General features: G+C 49.0%; 1 protein-coding gene across 3 annotated transcripts in view; it reads right to left on the reverse strand.

Annotated features, from left to right (window-relative positions):
• Positions 1-4,991: 4,991 nt before the first annotated feature.
• plekhh1 (pleckstrin homology domain containing, family H (with MyTH4 domain) member 1) overlaps positions 4,992-19,249 on the reverse strand; it is a 161,145-nt gene continuing 146,887 nt past the window's right edge. For all 3 annotated transcript variants that reach the window (XM_072569296.1, XM_072569295.1, XM_072569297.1), the window contains one exon: positions 4,992-9,527. In XM_072569296.1, the coding sequence (XP_072425397.1) occupies positions 9,354-9,527 (174 nt within the window). In that variant the 3' untranslated portion in view covers positions 4,992-9,353. The remainder of the gene's footprint in view (positions 9,528-19,249) is intronic.

Consider the following 19,249-nt stretch of genomic DNA (forward strand, 5'->3'; position numbering starts at 1 on the left):
GAAAAGCAAATCCGAGCAGGACTTAGACATTTAATGGTAAGGTCCTAGGAAGTGTTGCTGAACAAAGACCTTGGAGTGCAGGTTCATAGCTCCTTGAAAGTGGAGTCGCAGGTAGATAGGATAGTGAAGAAGGCGTTTGGTATGCTTTCCTTTATTGGTCAGATTATTGAGTACAGGAGTTGGGAGGTCATGTTGCAGCCGTACAGGACGTTGAGTAGGCCACTGTTGGAATATTGCGTGCAATTCTGGTCTCCTTCCTATCAGAAGGATGTTGTAAAACTTGAATGGGTTCAGAAAAGATTTACAAAGATGTTGCCAGGGTTGGAGGGTCAGAGCTACAGGGAGAGGCTGAACAGGCTGGGGCTGTTTTCCCTGGAGTGTCGGAGGCTGAGGGGTGACCTTATAAAATCATGAGGGGTATGGATAGGATAAATAGACAAGGCCTTTTCCCTGGGGTGGGGGGGTCCAGAACTAGAGGGCATAGGTTTAGGGTGAGAGGGGAAAGATATAAAAGGGACCTAAGGGGCAACGTTTTCACACAGAGGGTGGTACGTGTATGGAATGAGCTGCCAGAGGATGTGGTGGTGACTGGTACAATTGTAACATTTCAAAGGCATCTGGTTGGGTATATGAATAGGAAGGGTTTAGAGGGCTATGGGCCAAATGCTGGCAAATGGGACTAGATTAGATTGGGATATCTGGTCGGCATGGACGAGTTGGACCAAAAGGGCTGTTTCTATGGTGTACATCTCTCTGACTGTCTGAGCAAATTCTTCATAGGCTTAAAATGTAAATTAAGGGAGACTTACAAAATGGACAAAACACATCCTACCTCAATTGCAAAACATTAAATTGGTTACAGGGTGGAGTGGGAGAGTGAGAGGCATCATTTCACCCCTCCTTGTCTGCCTGTAACAGAAGAGGAGAGTGGAATTAAGAGCAAGACTAGATCAGCAATGATCTTATTGAATAGTAGAGCAGGCTGAAGGCCTACTCCACACCCTTTGTTCCTATGTCATAGAATCATTCAGCCCAGAACAGACCCTTCGGTCCAACCAGTTCATGCTGACCATAATCCCAAACTAAACTAGTCCCACCGGCCTGCGCTTAGCCCATATCCCTTTTCTATTCATGAACGTATCCAAACATCTTTTACATGTTGTAAACGTACCCACCTCCATCACTTCCTCTGGAGGTTCATTCCACACACGGGCCACTGTTTGTGTAAAACAGATGTTCTTCATTTAGTGATCTGGAAAGTATGAAAGCACTGGAAGCAACTGGAGGAACTTAGTGTGGGCAAACAAGAACGCAAAACACTGAACCTGCTCCAGTATTTCATCCAGTTCACTGAAACCAGATTCTCAGACAGCAGCAACAGAATCCTAGAGATCTACAGCACAGAAACAGACCCTTCGGTCCAACACATCCATGCCGACCAGACATCCTAACCTAATCTAGTCCCATTTGCCAGCAGTTGGCCCATATCCCTCTAAACCACTCCTATTCATATACCCAACCAGATGCCTTTTAAATGTTGTCATTGTACCAGCCTCCACCACTTCCTCTGGGAGCTCATTCCATACACGTACCACCCTCTGTGTGAAAAGGTTACCCCTTAGGTCTCTTTTATATCTTTCCCTTCTCACCCTAAACCTTTGCCCTCTAGTTCTGCACTCCCCCAAAAGACCTTGTGTATTTATCCTATCCACGCCCCTCATGATTTTATAAACCTCGATAAGGTCACCCCTCCGACGCTCCAGGGAAAACAGCCCCAGCCTGTTCAGCCTCTCCGTGCAGCTCAAATCCTCCAACCCTGGCATTATCCTTGTCAATCTTTTCTGAACCCTTTATTTCAATCTTCCACTTCACTTCTTTTGAAGAGAAGTGAGGAAGCCCAGTTATTTCCACCTTTCTTTTAAATCCTATTATTGTCACCTTTCCTGATGGGAGGTGTGACAGTTAGGTGTGTTGGCTGTAGCATGGTTACATCGCCAATACTTCAACTGCTGTTTCTGAAGTGTGATTGTTTTATTACGCGGGGTTGCACGACCATCATGTTATGGACGGACTGATTGTGGAACAAGTTCTGAGATTACTCAGAATTACAAGTGGCTGTCAAATGAATAGTGGAAATTTGTGTTGTGGGTCATGAGAGATGCTGTATGGGTGTGGAGATGGTATTAGGAAGGGTTACTATGTGAGTGAATAATAGGTGGACTGTGAGATGGATAGTGGGGTTTGTAATGGAATGTGTGAAGCCTCATTGGATGACTAAGGTTTAGTAACGAGGTACTGTGTGTGTTTTTGGGATATCGGGGTAAGAGACAGTCAGTCTACAGCTGTTGGAATAAAATGCCAGATGGGTTAGAGCACTTTACTCTCCCACTGTTGCTCTACTAATGTATGGAGTGCTGTGTCGGGGTTGAATTATTTCCATTAGTAAGCTGCTCTTAAACCATGACTCTCTTTTTATTGCTGCTTCAGCTCAGTGACTCCCAGCGTGGGCAACAGAAGTAGCTGCTGGATGTGAGTTCTTGCTGCTTTTCATTGGTGCCTGAAATGGATAAACTAGCTGCATAATTCAAAACAGTGGATAAGGTGAGTGTTTTTCCTTCATATCAAGGTAGCAGTTGTTCAAAAGTGACACCAAGGAGTCGTAGGAAAATCAAGCCAGTGGTAATTGGGGAAGACTCCTGCGTGGCGTCGCAACGGAAGATGGTATGGTTGTTGAAAGCCAATCATCGAAGCCCTGCAGAATTTCCTTTAGGGTAGATATTTTTAACCAGGCACATTGTGCAACATCATAGATCTGGCAATGGTCTGTGACCCTTCACTCTGTTTTTGACTCTGTTTTTTCTTCACAGTTGCTATCAGGTGTGTTGAGTTTCTCCCAACAATTCCCAGTTATTTATTTTACATTAAGAAGCATTTCTGGAGCAAGTGGGACCTGGACCGGGGCCTTCTGACTCAGAGGTAGGGCATCACCACGGAGCCCCAACAGCCTTGCATTCCCTCGGGGTTGATATTTTCTGGTCAGGATCATATCCCTAAGCCCAACCATTGTCACCTGCTGCATTAATCTTTCTTTATCATAAGGTCTAAAGTGAGGGGATATTTACAGGGTTCAGTTCCTCGTGCAACTGCTGAAACAATGATGCATGTACCAGGATCTGGAAACACTTGTGCCATGAAAGGACCACTCAACAATCAAGAAGAGAAAATCTAGCCAGCTCCCATTGACGTTCCATACTGTTTTTAGCTGAATCTCCACCATCAACATTTCTGGGGGTTAACATTGACCAGGAATGTAATTGCCATATAGATACTGTAGCTATAAGAGGAGATTAAAAGTGTTGTATTTTCAGACAAACTGTGAAACCACTGTCTACAAGGCACAAGTGTGATGGCGTACTCGCCCCTTGCCAAGAATGAATGCAATTCCAAAAACACTCTAGGCTTAACACCCATTCAGGACAAACGTAGAAGATAGGAGCAGGATGAGGCCATTCAGCCCTTCGAGCCGTCTCCACCATTCATCACAATCATGGCTGATTGCCCATCTCAGTAGCTTAAATCTGCTATCTCCCCATAACCTTTGATGCTGTTCACCCCAAGTGCTATACCCCAAGTCGCCTCTTGAAGACATTCAATGTTTTGGCATCAACTACTTCCTGTGTTAATGTATTCCACAGGCCCATCACTCTTTTTGGGTGAAGAAATGTCTCATCATCTCTGTCCTAAATGGTCCACCCCAAATCCTCAGACTGTGACCCCCTGGTTCTGGACACACCCACCATCAACAACGTCCTCACTGCATCTACCCTGTCTCCTCCTGTTAGAATTTGGAAGTCTTGGTGACATTCCCCCATTATTCATCTGAACTCCAGTGAAAACAATCCTAACCTAGTCAATCTCTCCTCATGCATCAGTCCTGCCATCCCGGAATCAGCCTGGTAAACCATCGCTGCACTCCCTCGAGAGCAAGAGCAGCCTTCCTCAGAAAAGGAGACCAAAACTGCAAGCAACAATCTATTCAATCAAATACTATTTGATTGATAGATACCCTATTCACTGCCTTAAACATTCCCTACCTTCCCTGATGCACAGTAGTGAACTATATTCAAGATGTCGTGCAGCAACTCACCAAGTCTCCAAGATGGCCGCAGAGCAGGACTCCTGAGTTGGAGCTCACCTGCTCAGTGCACTTTTATTTTCATTTTTATCCCCTCTCTCTTCACTTTCTTTTTACCTCCCGTTCTCAGCGTGGACTTGGACCCCCGACCTAGTCTGGTTAGAGAGGGCTGTTATTTTGCACTCTCATTTCTCTATTTTTCCAATCTGTTGTTGGATTTTTATTTTTCTCATTTCTTCCCACCACCGCCAAGAATTTGTGTGAAATAATCTGTACCTTGGAACCTAAGATGGGGCACCGTAAGTGACGACTTGTAAACTTTGCAATGTACTCCATGTGAGCACGTGACTGTAAAATTAAACCTAAAGAAGTTCAGTTTTTTTGACTAGTTTTGTACAGTAGTGCATAGGAACATTGTTTGGGATTGGGAATTCTATCGTCATTACGTTCATTGTGGTTGTGTTAAAATCCTGGATCTCCCTCCTTCACAGCACTGTGATAACACCGACTTCCTGTGCATTGTAACAGTTCAAAATGGTGGCTTTCCTTCTCAACCACCACCATCTCGGGGGCATTCAGGAATAGGTAATCCAGTGGTGGCCCGGTCAGTGGTACAACTACATTTGAAAAAGTACATAGTGACAAAGATACAGAAAAACAGAGTGCATAGATTACTTTGCATGGTTACGAATTAAAATTAAGCATTCCAGATCATTGTTTTTGCATAATGCATCTGTACTCCCTAACACATCAGCTAAATATGGGTTTGCACTACTTGCTAATGGTCAGGGACACCCTTTCTGAGTAACGAGAGTAGAATGGATCTCCATTAGGCAGTTGGCAAGATGCAGATATGTTTGTGTTTCCACTTTTTATTTTGACTACTAGCAGTCATAGATGGAGGGTGCATGGGAACATTCCAGTATTACCCTCTTAAATCACACAATGATTCCCCAAAATACAGGCAACTGCTCAGATTTAAGTGTGAAAATCACAGTGTTCACTTCCAACAGTTAGAATAAATAAGAGGTACAGTACATTGGTATAACCATTCACAGAAATGGGTTTGTCCCTGTCACATTCAAGTATTCAATAATATATTATACAGTGTGGTGTATTTATACACACACACACACACACAATTGTCAGGGACAACACTCTGTGCTCTATGAGAATGCCATTTGTTCTGTGTCGGCTTTTAGGCTTTGTACCGATCTTCGAACAGAAAAGGTCATCTTCAAGTCTCTGTGAAAGAACTAAGTGGTTAAAGAATGCTACACATCTAGAGCTGACAAGCTTCAGCTGTGGCTGTATGTGAAGGAATCGCTAGCGCAGTCTTCACTGGTCAGGCCTACTACCCTACACCAACAGGAAACTAAAGGATCACTCCGTGGCTGAGTAAGAGCCATGAGAACAGCCACCAGCTCAAGTGGACATCTGCAGTTCACTACGAAACGGTTTCTTCCCCAAATAAAGCTCAAGCCCACACCACGCACATTTCATTGGGCGTATTTCATCGTAAATACCCAGAACAGGGTAAGTCAAAAACCAGGTGACCGCGAACATTGCTAGATAGTTCTGTCAGTGCACAAGAAGGACTTTTTTTTTTCCCCCAATGAACTGAGGTCATTTTGGTTGGAGCGGGAGGGAGTCAAGCTGACATTATTCACCAGGGACACTGCATTGACTCACTGAGGGCTGTATGTAACAGACACCTACTGGCCCTGCAAGAACTGAGCTGCCCAATGCAGATTCAGGAATAATAAATAGCCCATCTTCCAATGAGGCACCTTAACAGTGAGTTACCGTCATATTTCTGGACAGTCCATGTTGATCATGCTTCTGTCATAATCATTTACCCCTCCCTCTGGAAACATCTTTCTTTATTGGCCCAGTGCCATCCTATATTGGCTTTGAACCATCATAACCTTTGGCCATTTACTCTCTCCTGCCTCCAGACTAATCTGAGTGAATGAATGCCCTTTAGTCAGTGCTCCCGTCTCTCGTGCTTCCTTTAGGTTCTTCCCTCTTGCCCTCCTGTTCTAGAGCCGACTCGCTCAAACCATTGGTAAAACTCTTTAAGCTCTGGTGAAAGGTTGTGGGCCCAAAGCGTTTTCTCCGCAGATGTTCCCTGACCTAGTGGGATTTCCAGCAACCGGAACATTCTATTTTAGCCTCAGTCTGATCCCTAACGGGAATGGTCTGCCTTTTGGATGCTGCTTGGAACTCAGAACAAACAGACAGAGACACCTTCAATCAAAGGTGGATGCTTAGAGGGGGTAAAGTGTACGGATTTTGACTTTGACCAGTCCTTATTGCTTGAAATTTCACAAGTATTCCTCACCAGCAATTAAATATGCAAAGCTTAATGCTAAAGAATGGTTATAGGCCAGGAGACTGGGTGGAATTAGAATTAGAATCCCTACAGTGTGGAAACAGGCCCTTCGGCCCAACAAGTCCACACCAACCCTCCGAAGAGTAATCCACCCAGACCCATTTCCCCTACCCTATATTTACCCCTGACTAATGTAGCTAGCCTACATATCCCTGAACACAATGGGCAATTTAGCATAACCAATTCACCTGACCTGCACATCTATGGACTGTGGGAGGAAACTGGAGGAAGCCCATGCAGACACTGGGAGAATGTGCAAACTCCACACAGATAGTTGCCTGAGCGGAATCGAACCCAGGTCTCTGGTGCTGTGAGGCTGCAGTGCTAACCACTGAGACATCTTCACGTCCAGGTACTTCTTCAAATAACTCCAGGGAATCTTATATGTCTTAAGCGTGAGGGAAGACACAAACATGCTTTCCGGTCTCATCTGACGGTGCTGCACTCCCTCTGTGCACTGGAGTATCAGCTGTGGATTCTGTGCTTCAGACTCTGATAGTGAATCCACAAGCCTCCTGCCCGGGAAATGAAGAAGTTGCTGATGGGGAGCACTGACAAAAATGTGTACTGGTCATGGTGCTGGGCACGGTTGCAAAATCTCCAACTGGGGTGCTGGAATGCAAGGTGGGCTGGGAATAGGGCAACGACAGTGAAGTTATGAGAGAAAGCCAGTGGTTCACTCATGGGCCCTCATGAAATGACAGCCCTCTGAGGGAGCTACAATGGTTGAAAAGTGTGGTGCTGGAAAATGACAGCAGGTCAGGTAGCATCCAGGGAGCAGGAGAGTCAACGTTTTGGGCATAAGCCCTTCATCAAGAATATGGAGGTAGGTGGGGAGGGTAGGGGGCTGAGAGATAAATAGGAGGGTGGGGGTGGGGCTCAGGGGTAAGGTAGCTGGGAAGGCAATAGGTAGATGAAGGTGGGAGGGAGGGTGATAGATGGGAAGGAAGATGGACAGGTCAGACAGATCGAGAGGGCAGTGTCAAGTTGGAGAGTTAGATCTGGGATGAGGTGGGGGGAGGGGAGATGAGGAAACAGGTGAAATCCACATTGATCCCGTGGAGGGTGCCAAAGTGGAAGATGAGGCGTTCTTTCTCCAGGCATCGGGTGGCTAGAATCTGGCAGCGGAGGTGGCCAAGGACTTGCATGCCTTTGTCAGAATGGGAGGGGGGGGTTGAAGTGGTCGGCCACAGGGTGGTGGGGTCAGTTGGTGTGTGGGTCCTGGAGATGATCTCTGACACGTTCCGCGAGTCGTCCAATGCGACAATGGTAGGTTCTGCGAGTTGTACAATGGTACGTGCTCTGCAAGTTGTCCATTAGTACAAGCAATGTCAGTAAAGCAAGGAAGTGACCAGGACCACCACCTCAGCTTTCTCAAGGTAGGCTTTGGTTATTAAGAGTCTTGTCCACAGGCTGATAAATTTTACAGCACTACCTCCTTGGTTCATTTTCGAGAGGCAGTGACAGCCTCTGACTGACTCTTCCCTTGATTTCTGTGGTCTCGTTATTTAATCCCATGTGCACACTGATTTCAGGACTGAAAATCTGAGCTTGATTTTGTTACTCCCAGATAACCAATGATTTCAAAGCCCTTTAGTCTGGGAACCTTTGCATTGAAAGGCTCACTCCTGTGTCATTTGTGATACACCACTCCAGTGGCATGTGTTTGGGAGCAGTTCCTGCAAAACAGCACATACTCAGCCTGAAACCAAACGTTAAAGAACAGTCTACTCTCCTGAGGCGTCGTGTGTCTAACACATTCAAAGAGCAGGACCTGAAGGGGGAGTGGGGTGGGTGGGGGAGTGGGGTGGTGGGTGCAGACTCCTACTCTGGGTGCTGCCTGGTATAGAATCATTGAATCCCTACAGAGTAGAAGCAGGCCATTCATCCCATTGAGTCCATACCGGCCCTCCCAAAGGGCATCCCACCCCCTATCCCCTGCAATTTCCCATGGCTAATCTGCCTAACCTTCACATCCGTGGAAACTCCGGGGCACTTTAACACGGCCGATCTACCTGACCTGTACATCTTTGGACTGAGGGAGGAAAGCAGTGCAACCGGAGGGAACACGGGGACACTGGGAGAACGGGGGCAAACTCCACACAGGCACTTGCCTGAGGGTGTGAGGCCGGGCCCTGTTCTTCCTAGGTTAACACGTACCAGTGCTCCTCTGACTGACTACACTGATGATTCTTTGCCTGATGAAAGGACAGCACCAGGGTGTCTGCAAAGAGGAGGTCATAGACCCTGTTGCTGTTGCTGCTGTGACCCATCTTCCACTCTTACGCAAAGGCCTCTGGCTTCTGCTGATAACCTTACAGTCTTGGACTCCAAGACAATTTACTGTGTACCAACACCTGTGTCACACAACCTTGCCCCTTGGGTGCCGAAGCCCATCAGAACTGGAGCTTTGGCCAAGGGTAGGAGGTGGGCACTGCCATGTTTGCAGAGTATTCAACCCTAGGGCGGGATTGGGTAAGGGAAGGGAACCGCTTTGGAGAAAGGCCTTTTCCCACTTCAGGATGCTTTTCCCGAGAGCCTGCACCGTTCCGGTTTTACTGCATACGGACCAGCCTTAGCACCGGTGGCACAGAGCATGCTGGGATTTGCACGCTCAGCTCGCACGAGATCTGTGAAGTATCAAAACAAAACAAAAGAAGATCACGTCTAAAAACACTACTCAAGCACTTAAATACAGGCTGCAACAGAGAGAGTGCAGACACAACGGTGATCCATGCACCATTTGAATCTTGCAAGTGGTTTGTCCTCTGGTAGCCGGGTCTCATGTTCCACGTCTTCAGCTCTCACAAGGGGCTGGGGTTCTCAGAGCAGGGTCGGGCCCTGTGTGGTCCGCGTCATGCTCGGGAAGTGCTTGCTGTCGATCTCCCACAGCTTCTTGCCCGAGAGGTTCGCAGACGGTAGGTTCGGCGAGGCGGATGGCGAGGGCCAGCCGCTGTGGTTGATGTAGCTGGCCAGTATCAGGGTCAGCTCCAGGATCTGCGGAACACAACAACAGGGCAAGAACTGACAAAACAAACTGCTTCGCGGGGGAGTGACCAAGCCGGACGGGCCCAGGGAACCTGCCTCAACTCTTCATTACGTCACCACAAGTCAAAGCTGGAAGGTTCTGGAATCACTAGTTGCCTGACCTAGAGCCAGGCCTAACACCCTCTGGCACTTCTTGACTAAACCAGAGAGCCTGCTCAGCCTTACAAAAACTCAGGTCACAATCAAGTTTAGAGAACATGACGTTTGTGGCATAATTCTGTTGGTTTGTTGCTCATTATTCTGATTTCTCCTTTGAATATTAACATCGGCAGATGTGAGTTTAATCTGGGTAAATGTGAGATATTGCACTTTGGAACAAAACAGGGAAGGACTTGTACAATTAATGGTACGGCCTTGGGGGAGTGCTGTAGAACAGAGACACCTAGAAGTTCAGGTACATAATTCTTGGAGATATGCGTCACAGGTAGATGTGGTGGTGAAGAAGGTGTTTATCACGCTTGCCTTCATTGCTCAGACCTTTTGAGGATAGGAATTATAGAGTCATAGAGATGTACAGCATGCAAACAGACCCTTCAGTCCAACCCATCCATGCCGACCAGATATCCCAACCCAATCCAGTCCCACCTGCCAGCACCCGGCCCATATCCCTCCAAACCCTTCCTATTCATATACCCATCCAAATGCCCCTTAAATGTTGCAATTGTATCAGCCTCCACCACATCCTCTGGCAGCTCATTCCATACACATACCACCCTCTGTGTGAAAAAGATGCCCCTTAGGTCCCTTTTATATCTTTCCCCTCTCACCCTAAACCTATGCCCTCTAGTTCTGGACTCCCCGACCCCAGGGAAACGACTTTGTCTATTTATCCTATCCATGCCCCTCATAATTTTGTAAACCTCTATAAGGTCACTCCTCAGCCTCCGACGCTCCAGGGAAAACAGCTTCAGCCTGTTCAGCCTCTCCTGTAGCTCAAATCCTCCAACCCTGGCAACATCCTTGTAAATCTTTTCTGAACCCTTTCAAGTTTTACAACATCCTTCTGATAGGAAGGAGACCAGAATTGCACACAATATTCCTTCCCCTATCAGCGTTCCGAAAAATTGCATTCCCAATGCCCCTCCCCCAAGTCCCTCCTCCCTACCTTTTATCTTAGTACGCTTGGCACACCTTCCTCATTCCTGAAGAAAGGCTTATGCCCGAAATGTCGATTCTCCTGCTGCCTGACCTGCTGCGCTTTTCCAGCAACACATTTTTCAGCTCTGATCTCCAGCATCTGCAGTCCTCACTTTTTCCCAAAATGCAGCACCCCTCATTTATCTGAATTAAACTCCATCTGACACTTCTCAGCCCATTGGCCCATCTGGTCCAGATCCTGTTTTAATCTGAGGTAACCCTCTTCGCTGTCCACTATACCTCCAATTTTGGTGTCATCTGCAAACTTACTAACTGTACCTCTGATGCTCGCATCCAAATCATTTATGTAAATGACAAAAAGTAGAGGACCCAGCACCGATCCTTGTAGCACTCCACTGGTCACAGGTCCCCAGTCTGAAAAACAACCCTCCACCATCACCATTTGTCTTCCACCTTTGAGCCAGTTCTGTATCCAAATGGCTAGTTCTCCCTGTATTCCATGAGATCTAACCTTGCTAATCAGTCTCCCATGGGGAACCTTGTCGAACGTCTTACTGAAGTCCACATAGATCACATTTACTGCTCTACCCTCATCAATCTTCTTTGTTACTTCTTCAAAAACTCAATCAAGTTTGTGAGACATGATTTCCCACACACAAAACCATGTTGACTATCCCTAATCAGTCCTTGCCTTTCCAAATACATATACATCCTGTCCCTCAGGATTCCCTCCAATAACTTGCCCACCACCGAGGTCAGGCTCACCGGTCTATAATTCCCTGACTTGTCTTTACCACCCTTCTTAAACAGTGGCACCACGTTAGCCAACCTCCAGTCTTCCAGCACCTCACCTGTGACTATTGATGATACAAATATCTCAGCAAGAAGCCCAGCAATCACTTCTCTAGTTTTCCACAGAGTTCTCAGGTACACCTGATCAGGTCCTGGGGATTTATCCACCTTTAACTATTTCAAGACATCCAGCACTTCCTCTTCTGTAATCTGGACATTTTGCAAGATGTCACCATCTATTTCCCTACAGTCTATATCTTCCATATCCTTTTCCACAGTAAATACTGATGCAAAATATTCATTTAGTATCTCCCCCATTTTCTGTGGCTCCACACAAAGGCCTCCTTGCTGATCTTTGAGGGGCCCTATTCTCTCCCTAGTTACCCTTTTGTCCTTAATATATTTGTAAAAACCCTTTGGATTCTCCTTAATTCTATTTGCCAAAGCTACCTCATGTCCCCTTTTTGCCCTCCTGATTTCCCTCTTAAGTATACTCCTACTTCCTTTATACTCTTCTAAGGATTCACTCGATCTATCCTTCTATACCTGACATATGTTTCCTTCTTTTTCTTAACCAAAACCCTCAATTTCTTTAGTCATCCAGCATTCCCTACACCTACCAGCCTTCCCTTTCACCCTGACAGGAATATACTTTCTTTGGATTCTTATTATCTCATTTCTGAAGGCTTCCCATTTTCCAGCCGTCCCTTTACCTGCGAACATCTGCCTCCAATCAGCTTTCAAAAGTTCTTGCCTAATACCGTCAAAATTGACCTTTCTCCAATTTATAACTTCAACTTTTAGATCTGGTCTATCCTTTTCCATCACTATTTTAAATCTAATAGAATTATGTTCACTGGCCCCAAAGTGCTCCCCCACTGACACCCCAGTCACCTGCCCTGCCTTATTTCCCAAGAGTAGGTCAAGTTTTGCACCTTCTCTAGTAGGTACATCCACATACTGAATCAGAAAATTGTCTTGTGCACACTTAAGAAATTCCTCTCCATCTAAACCTTTAACACTATGGCAGTCCCAGTCGATGTTTGGAAAGTTAAAATCCCCTCCCATAACTACCCTATTATTCTTACAGATAGCTGAGATCTCCTTACAAGTTTGTTTCTCAATTTCCCTCTGACTATTAGGGGGTCTATAATACAATCCCAATAAGATGATCATCCCTTTCTTATTTCTCAGTTCCACCCAAATAACTTCCCTGGATGTATTTCCAGGAATATCCTCCCTCCCTAAGCTATCCCTTATCAAAAATGCCACTCCCCCTCCTCTCTTGCCTCCCTTGCTATCCTTCCTGTAGCATTTGTATCCTGGAACATTAAGCTGCCAGTCCTGCCCATCCCTGAGCCATGTTTCTGTAATTGCTATAATATCCCTATCCCAAATTCCTAACCATGCCCTGAGTTCATCTGCCTTCCCTGTTCGGCCCCTTGCATTGAAATAAATGCAGTTTAATGTATTAGTCCTACCTTGTCCCTGCCTGCCCTGACTGTTTGACTCACTTCTGTTCTCAGCTGTACCCGTCTCACACCGATCTGTTTCCTCACTATCTCCCTGGGTCCCCCCCCCCCCCCCCCACCTTACTAGTTTAAATCCTCCCAAGAAGTTCTAGCAATTTTCCCTGCCAGTATATTCATCCCCTTCCAATTTAGGTGCAATCTGTCCTTCTTGTACAGGTCACTTCTACCCCAAAAGAGATTCCAATGATCCAAAAATGTGAATCCTTCTCCCATACACCAGCTCCTCAGCCATGCATTCATCTGCTCTATCCTCCTATTCCTCCCCTCACTAGCTTGTAGCACTGGGAGTAATCCAGATGTTACTACCCTTGAGGACCCCCTTTTTAAATTTCTGCCTAACTCTCTCTAATCTCCCTTCAGAATCTCAACCTTTTCCCTTCCTGTGCAGTTAGTTCCAGTATGGACAATGACCCCTTGCTGGCCCCTCTCCCCCGTGAGAACATTCTGCACCCTCTCTGAGACATCCTTGATCCTGGCACCAGGGAAACAATACACCATTCTGCTTTCTCACTGCTGGCCACAGAAACATCTGTCTGTACCTCGGACTGCAGAAACCCCTAACACAATTGATCTCTTGGAAGCCGAAGTACCCCTCATTGCATTAGAGCCAGTCTCTATACCAGAAACCTGGCTGCTCATGCTCTGTTCCTCTGAGAACCCACGTCATGTTGAGGTTGTACAGGAACTTGGTGAGGCCACTTTTGGAGTACTGTGTCCAGTTCTGGTCACCCTGCTATAGGCAGAATATTATTAAATTGGAGAGGGTTCGGAAAGAATTTACCAGGATGTTGCTGGGATTGAAGGGTTTGAGTTATGAGGAGAGGCTGGATTGGCCAGGGATGTTTTTCCCTGGAGTGTAGGAGTTTGAGGGGTGACCTTATAGAGGTTTATAAAATGATGGGGGCTTGGATAAGGTGAACGGCAGGAGTCTTTTTCCTAGAGTGGGGGATTTCAAAACTAGGGGGTGTATTTTTAAGGTGAGGAGGAAGTTTTAAAAAGGACATGAGGGGCAATTTTTTTTACACAGAGAGAGTGATTCATGTGTGGAATGAACCACCAGAGGAAGTGATGGATGCCACCACATTTAAAAGGACCGTCGGGTAAGTACATGAATAGGAAAGGTTTGGAGGGATATGGAGCAAACATGCAAGTGGGAGTCGTTCAGTTGAGAACATGGTTGGCATGGATTAGTTGGACCGAAGGGTCTGTTTCCATGCTGTTTGAATTTGTGACTGCCTAACTCTGTACCCAAACTGCACTTTCCTATCATAACCCCATATCCAATCATCCACCTGCACAGCAAACACTTATCCATCGTAGTTGTGAAAAAGCAATTGTTCCTTCAACTACTGTTTTTTGGGAAAAAAAGCTTCCAGATTTTTACCACCAAATGTACTTCAAGGCTTTGCTCCTGAGTGCTTATTCTTACCAATCCCAAAGAAAATGTACAGACATAGAGATTTTGGTCTGTACTGGTCACCAAGCATCTATTTACTCGATTCCCATTTTCCAACGCTTGGTGCATCACCCTGTATGTCATGATGCTTCAAGTGCTCCTCTAAATACTTAAATGTCCCGAGCTCCAGTCTCCACACAACCCTCTGAGTGAGAAACATTTCCTCAAAACCCTGCTCCTCACCTTAAAACTGTGCCTCCTGGTTACTGACCCCTCTACTAAGGGGAAAGGTTTCTCCCTGTAATGTATGCAACTCAGAGCTTTGTACAACGCTGCTCTGCAACCGTCTCTACTCTAAGAAAACCAATCCCGGCCTATCCATTCACTCTTTGTAGTTAGATTGCTCCAGCCTGGGTAACATCCTGGTGAATCTCCTCTGCGCCCTCTCCATTCACACCCTTCCTATTGTGTGGTGACCAGAATTGCACATAGTACTCCAGCAGTGGCCTAACCAATGTCTCATATCTCACCTTGCACTTGTACTGAATGCCTTGACTAAGAAAGGCAAGTTCTCAAATGCCTCCTTAACCACCTTATCTGCCTGTGCTGCTGCCCTCAAGGATTTATGGATATGCTCACCAAAGTCCCTCTGATCCTCTGTACTTCCTATGGTTCTACCATTCCACATGTACGTTCTTGCCTTGTAAGTTCTCCCAAATGCATCACCTCACACTTTTCTGACATATTTTATATGTTTTGTGACACTTATTATGGAGATACCGATATCATGTTACAATAATTTGGAGGCTTTTCACATTACTACAGTTTCTGCTAAGACAGCCATCTATCTGGTTGGGAGTTTAGTCACGTATATCATTTTAAAATTGGAATCTACACTATAAATTTGACTGGTCACAGAAAAGATTTACAAGGATGTTGCCAGGGTTGGAGGATCTGAGCTACAGGGAGAGGCTGAACAGGCTGGAGCTGTTTTCCCTGGAGCGTCGGAGGCTGAGGGGTGACCTTATAGAGGTTTATAAAATCATGGGGGGCATGGATAGGATAAATAGCGAGGGTGGGGAAATCTGAAACTAGAGGTTTAAGGTGAAAGGGGAAAACATTTAAAAGGGCAACTTCCTCATTCAGAGGGTGGTACGTGTATGGAATGAGCTGCCAGAGGAAGTGGTGGAGGCTGGTACAACTGCAACATTTAAGAGGCATTTGGATGGGTATATGAATGGGAAGGGTTTGGAGGGATACGGGCCCGGTGCAGGCAAAAGGGTCCAGATTGGTTTAGGATATTTAGTCAGTATGGACAAGTTGGACTGAAGAGTCTCTTTCAATGCTGTATATCTCTGACGAACAATCCACAAGTTCAGTCTATTGCACCGGGACGTGGGTTCAAATCTCAGCAAACCGTCTGGCAGGATGCTACTTCACTGATTAAACCTGGCCCAGAGCATTACATTTCATAACGTACAAGATCTCCGGCTTCTGGAGACAATCAGTTGAAGTCAGTGGTTTCTGCCCGCCTTCCTTTCAGCCAAGAAAGTTATCCTAAACCATCCTCAACCACGAGTGAAGTCTGAGCTGGAGAATTACGCTCCGTTCAGACGCTGCAGTATAATGGCAAGGTGCTGGGAAGGGTGCAGAGGAGATTGATCCAGACACCAGATCTCACTGTGTGCAAATGCTGAGATTGTTCCTAGACTGGATGAAAGGGAGATTTAATACCGCTGATCAAGATCATGACAATTTCTAATCAAATAAATAAAGGAGATATTGTTCCCAAACAATGGAGGGTCACAGTGAGCACATTCAAAGGAGACCAAGCCAATACAGGGGGACAGTGAGAGAGAGCGTGGGGGGAGAGTGAGAACACACAGGGGGACAGTGAGACAGAGCGCGGGGGGAGAGTGAGAACACACAGGGGGACAGTGAGAGAGAGCGTGGGGGGAGAGTGAGAGCACACAGGGGGACAGTGAGAGAGAGCGTGGGGAGAGAGTGAGAGCACACAGGGGGACAGTGAGAGAGAGCGTGGGGGGAGAGTGAGAGCACACAGGGGGACAGTGAGACAGAGCGCGGGGGGAGAGTGAGAGCACACAGGGGGACAGTGAGAGAGAGCGTGGGGGGAGAGTGAGAGCACACAGGGGGACAGTGAGAGAGAGCGTGGGGGGAGAGTGAGAACACACAGGGGGACAGTGAGAGAAAGCGCGGGGGGAGAGTGAGAGCACACAGGGGGACAGTGAGAGAGAGCGTGGTGGGAGAGTGAGAACACACAGGGGGACAGTGAGAGAGAGCGTGGTGGGAGAGTGAGAACACGCAGGGGGACAGTGAGACAGAGCGTGGGGGGAGAGCGAGAGCACACGGGGACAGTGAGAGAGAGCGTGGGGGAGAGTGAGAGCACACAGGGGGACAATGAGAGAGAGCGCGGGGGGAGAGTGAGAGCACACAGGGGGACAGTGAGAGAGAGCGCGGGGGGAGAGCGAGAGCACACAGGGGGACAGTGAGACAGAGCGCGGGGGGAGAGCGAGAGCACACAGGGGGACAGTGAGAGAGAGCGCGGGGGGAGAGTGAGAGCACACAGGGGGACAGTGAGAGAGAGCGTGGGGGGAGAGTGAGAGCACACAGGGGGACAGTGAGAGAGAGTGCAGAGGGAGAGCGAGAGCACACAGGGAGACAGAGAGAGAGAGCGCGGGGGGAGTGTGAGAGCACACGGGGGGACAGTGAGAGAGAGCGTGGGGGGAGAGTGAGAGCACACGGGGGGACAGTGAGAGAGAGCGTGGGGGGAGTGTGAGAGCACACAGGGGGACAGTGAGAGAGAGCGCGGGGGGAGAGTGAGAGCACACAGGGGGACAGTGAGAGAGAGCGCAGGGGGAGAGTGAGAGCACACAGGGGGACAGAGAGAGAGCGTGCGGGGAGAGTGAGAGCACACGGGGACTGTGAGAGAGAGTGCAGAGGGAGAGCGAGAGCACACAGGGGGACAGAGAGAGAGCATGGGGGGAGAGTGAGAGCACACGGGGACTGTGAGAGAGCGCGCGGGGGGAGAGCGAGAGCACACGGGGAGACAGTGAGAGAGAGCGTGGGGGGACAGTGAGAGCACACGGGGACAGTGAGAGAGAGTGTGGGGGGAGAGTGAGAGCACACAGGAGGACAGTGAGAAAGCGTGGGGGGAGAGTGAGAGCACACGGGGACAGTGAGAGAGCGCGCGGGGGGAGAGCGAGAGCACACGGGGACAGTGAGAGAGAGCGCGGGGGGAGAGTGACAGCACACGGAGACAGAGAGAGAGCGTGGGGGGAGAGCGAGAGCACACGGGGACAGTGAGAGAGAGCGCAGGGGGAGAGTGAGAGCACACGGACAGTGAGAGAGAGTGCAGGGGGAGAGCAAGAGCACACGGGGGACAGTGAGAGAGCGTGGGGGGATAGCGAGAGCACACGGGGACAGTGAGAGAGAGTGCGGGGGGAGAGCGAGAGCACACGGACAGTGAGAGAGAGCGCAGGGGGAGAGCAAGAGCACACGGGGGACAGTGAGAGAGAGCGTGGGGGGAGAGCGAGAGCACACGGACAGTGAGAGAGAGTGCAGGGGGAGAGCAAGAGCACACGGGGGACAGTGAGAGAGAGTGCGGGGGGAGAGCGAGAGCACACGGACAGTGAGAGAGAGCGCAGGGGGAGAGCGAGAGCACACAGACAGTGAGAGAGAGCGCAGGGGGAGAGCGAGAGCACACGGGGGGGACAGTGAGAGAGAGCGCGGGGGGAGAGTGAGAGCACACAGGGGGACAGTGAGAGAGAGCGCGGGGGGAGAGTGAGAGCACACAGGGGGACAGTGAGAGAGAGCGCAGGGGGAGAGTGAGAGCACACAGGGGGACAGAGAGAGAGCGTGCGGGGAGAGTGAGAGCACACGGGGACTGTGAGAGAGAGTGCAGAGGGAGAGCGAGAGCACACAGGGGGACAGAGAGAGAGCATGGGGGGAGAGTGAGAGCACACGGGGACTGTGAGAGAGCGCGCGGGGGGAGAGCGAGAGCACACGGGGAGACAGTGAGAGAGAGCGTGGGGGGACAGTGAGAGCACACGGGGACAGTGAGAGAGAGTGTGGGGGGAGAGTGAGAGCACACAGGAGGACAGTGAGAAAGCGTGGGGGGAGAGTGAGAGCACACGGGGACAGTGAGAGAGCGCGCGGGGGGAGAGCGAGAGCACACGGGGACAGTGAGAGAGAGCGCGGGGGGAGAGTGACAGCACACGGAGACAGAGAGAGAGCGTGGGGGGAGAGCGAGAGCACACGGGGACAGTGAGAGAGAGCGCAGGGGGAGAGTGAGAGCACACGGACAGTGAGAGAGAGTGCAGGGGGAGAGCAAGAGCACACGGGGGACAGTGAGAGAGCGTGGGGGGATAGCGAGAGCACACGGGGACAGTGAGAGAGAGTGCGGGGGGAGAGCGAGAGCACACGGACAGTGAGAGAGAGCGCAGGGGGAGAGCAAGAGCACACGGGGGACAGTGAGAGAGAGCGTGGGGGGAGAGCGAGAGCACACGGACAGTGAGAGAGAGTGCAGGGGGAGAGCAAGAGCACACGGGGGACAGTGAGAGAGAGTGCGGGGGGAGAGCGAGAGCACACGGACAGTGAGAGAGAGCGCAGGGGGAGAGCGAGAGCACACAGACAGTGAGAGAGAGCGCAGGGGGAGAGCGAGAGCACACGGGGACAGTGAGAGAGAGCGCGGGAGGAAAGCGAGAGCACACGGACAGTGAGAGAGAGCGCGGGAGGAAAGCGAGAGCACACGGGGGACAGTGAGAGAGCGTGGGGGGAGAGTGAGAGCACACGGGGACAGTGAGAGAGCACGCGGGGGAGAGTGAGAGCACACA

The sequence above is a fragment of the Chiloscyllium punctatum genome, chromosome 4 (genome assembly GCF_047496795.1).
Source record: "Chiloscyllium punctatum isolate Juve2018m chromosome 4, sChiPun1.3, whole genome shotgun sequence".
Taxonomy (NCBI): Eukaryota; Metazoa; Chordata; class Chondrichthyes; order Orectolobiformes; family Hemiscylliidae; genus Chiloscyllium; species Chiloscyllium punctatum.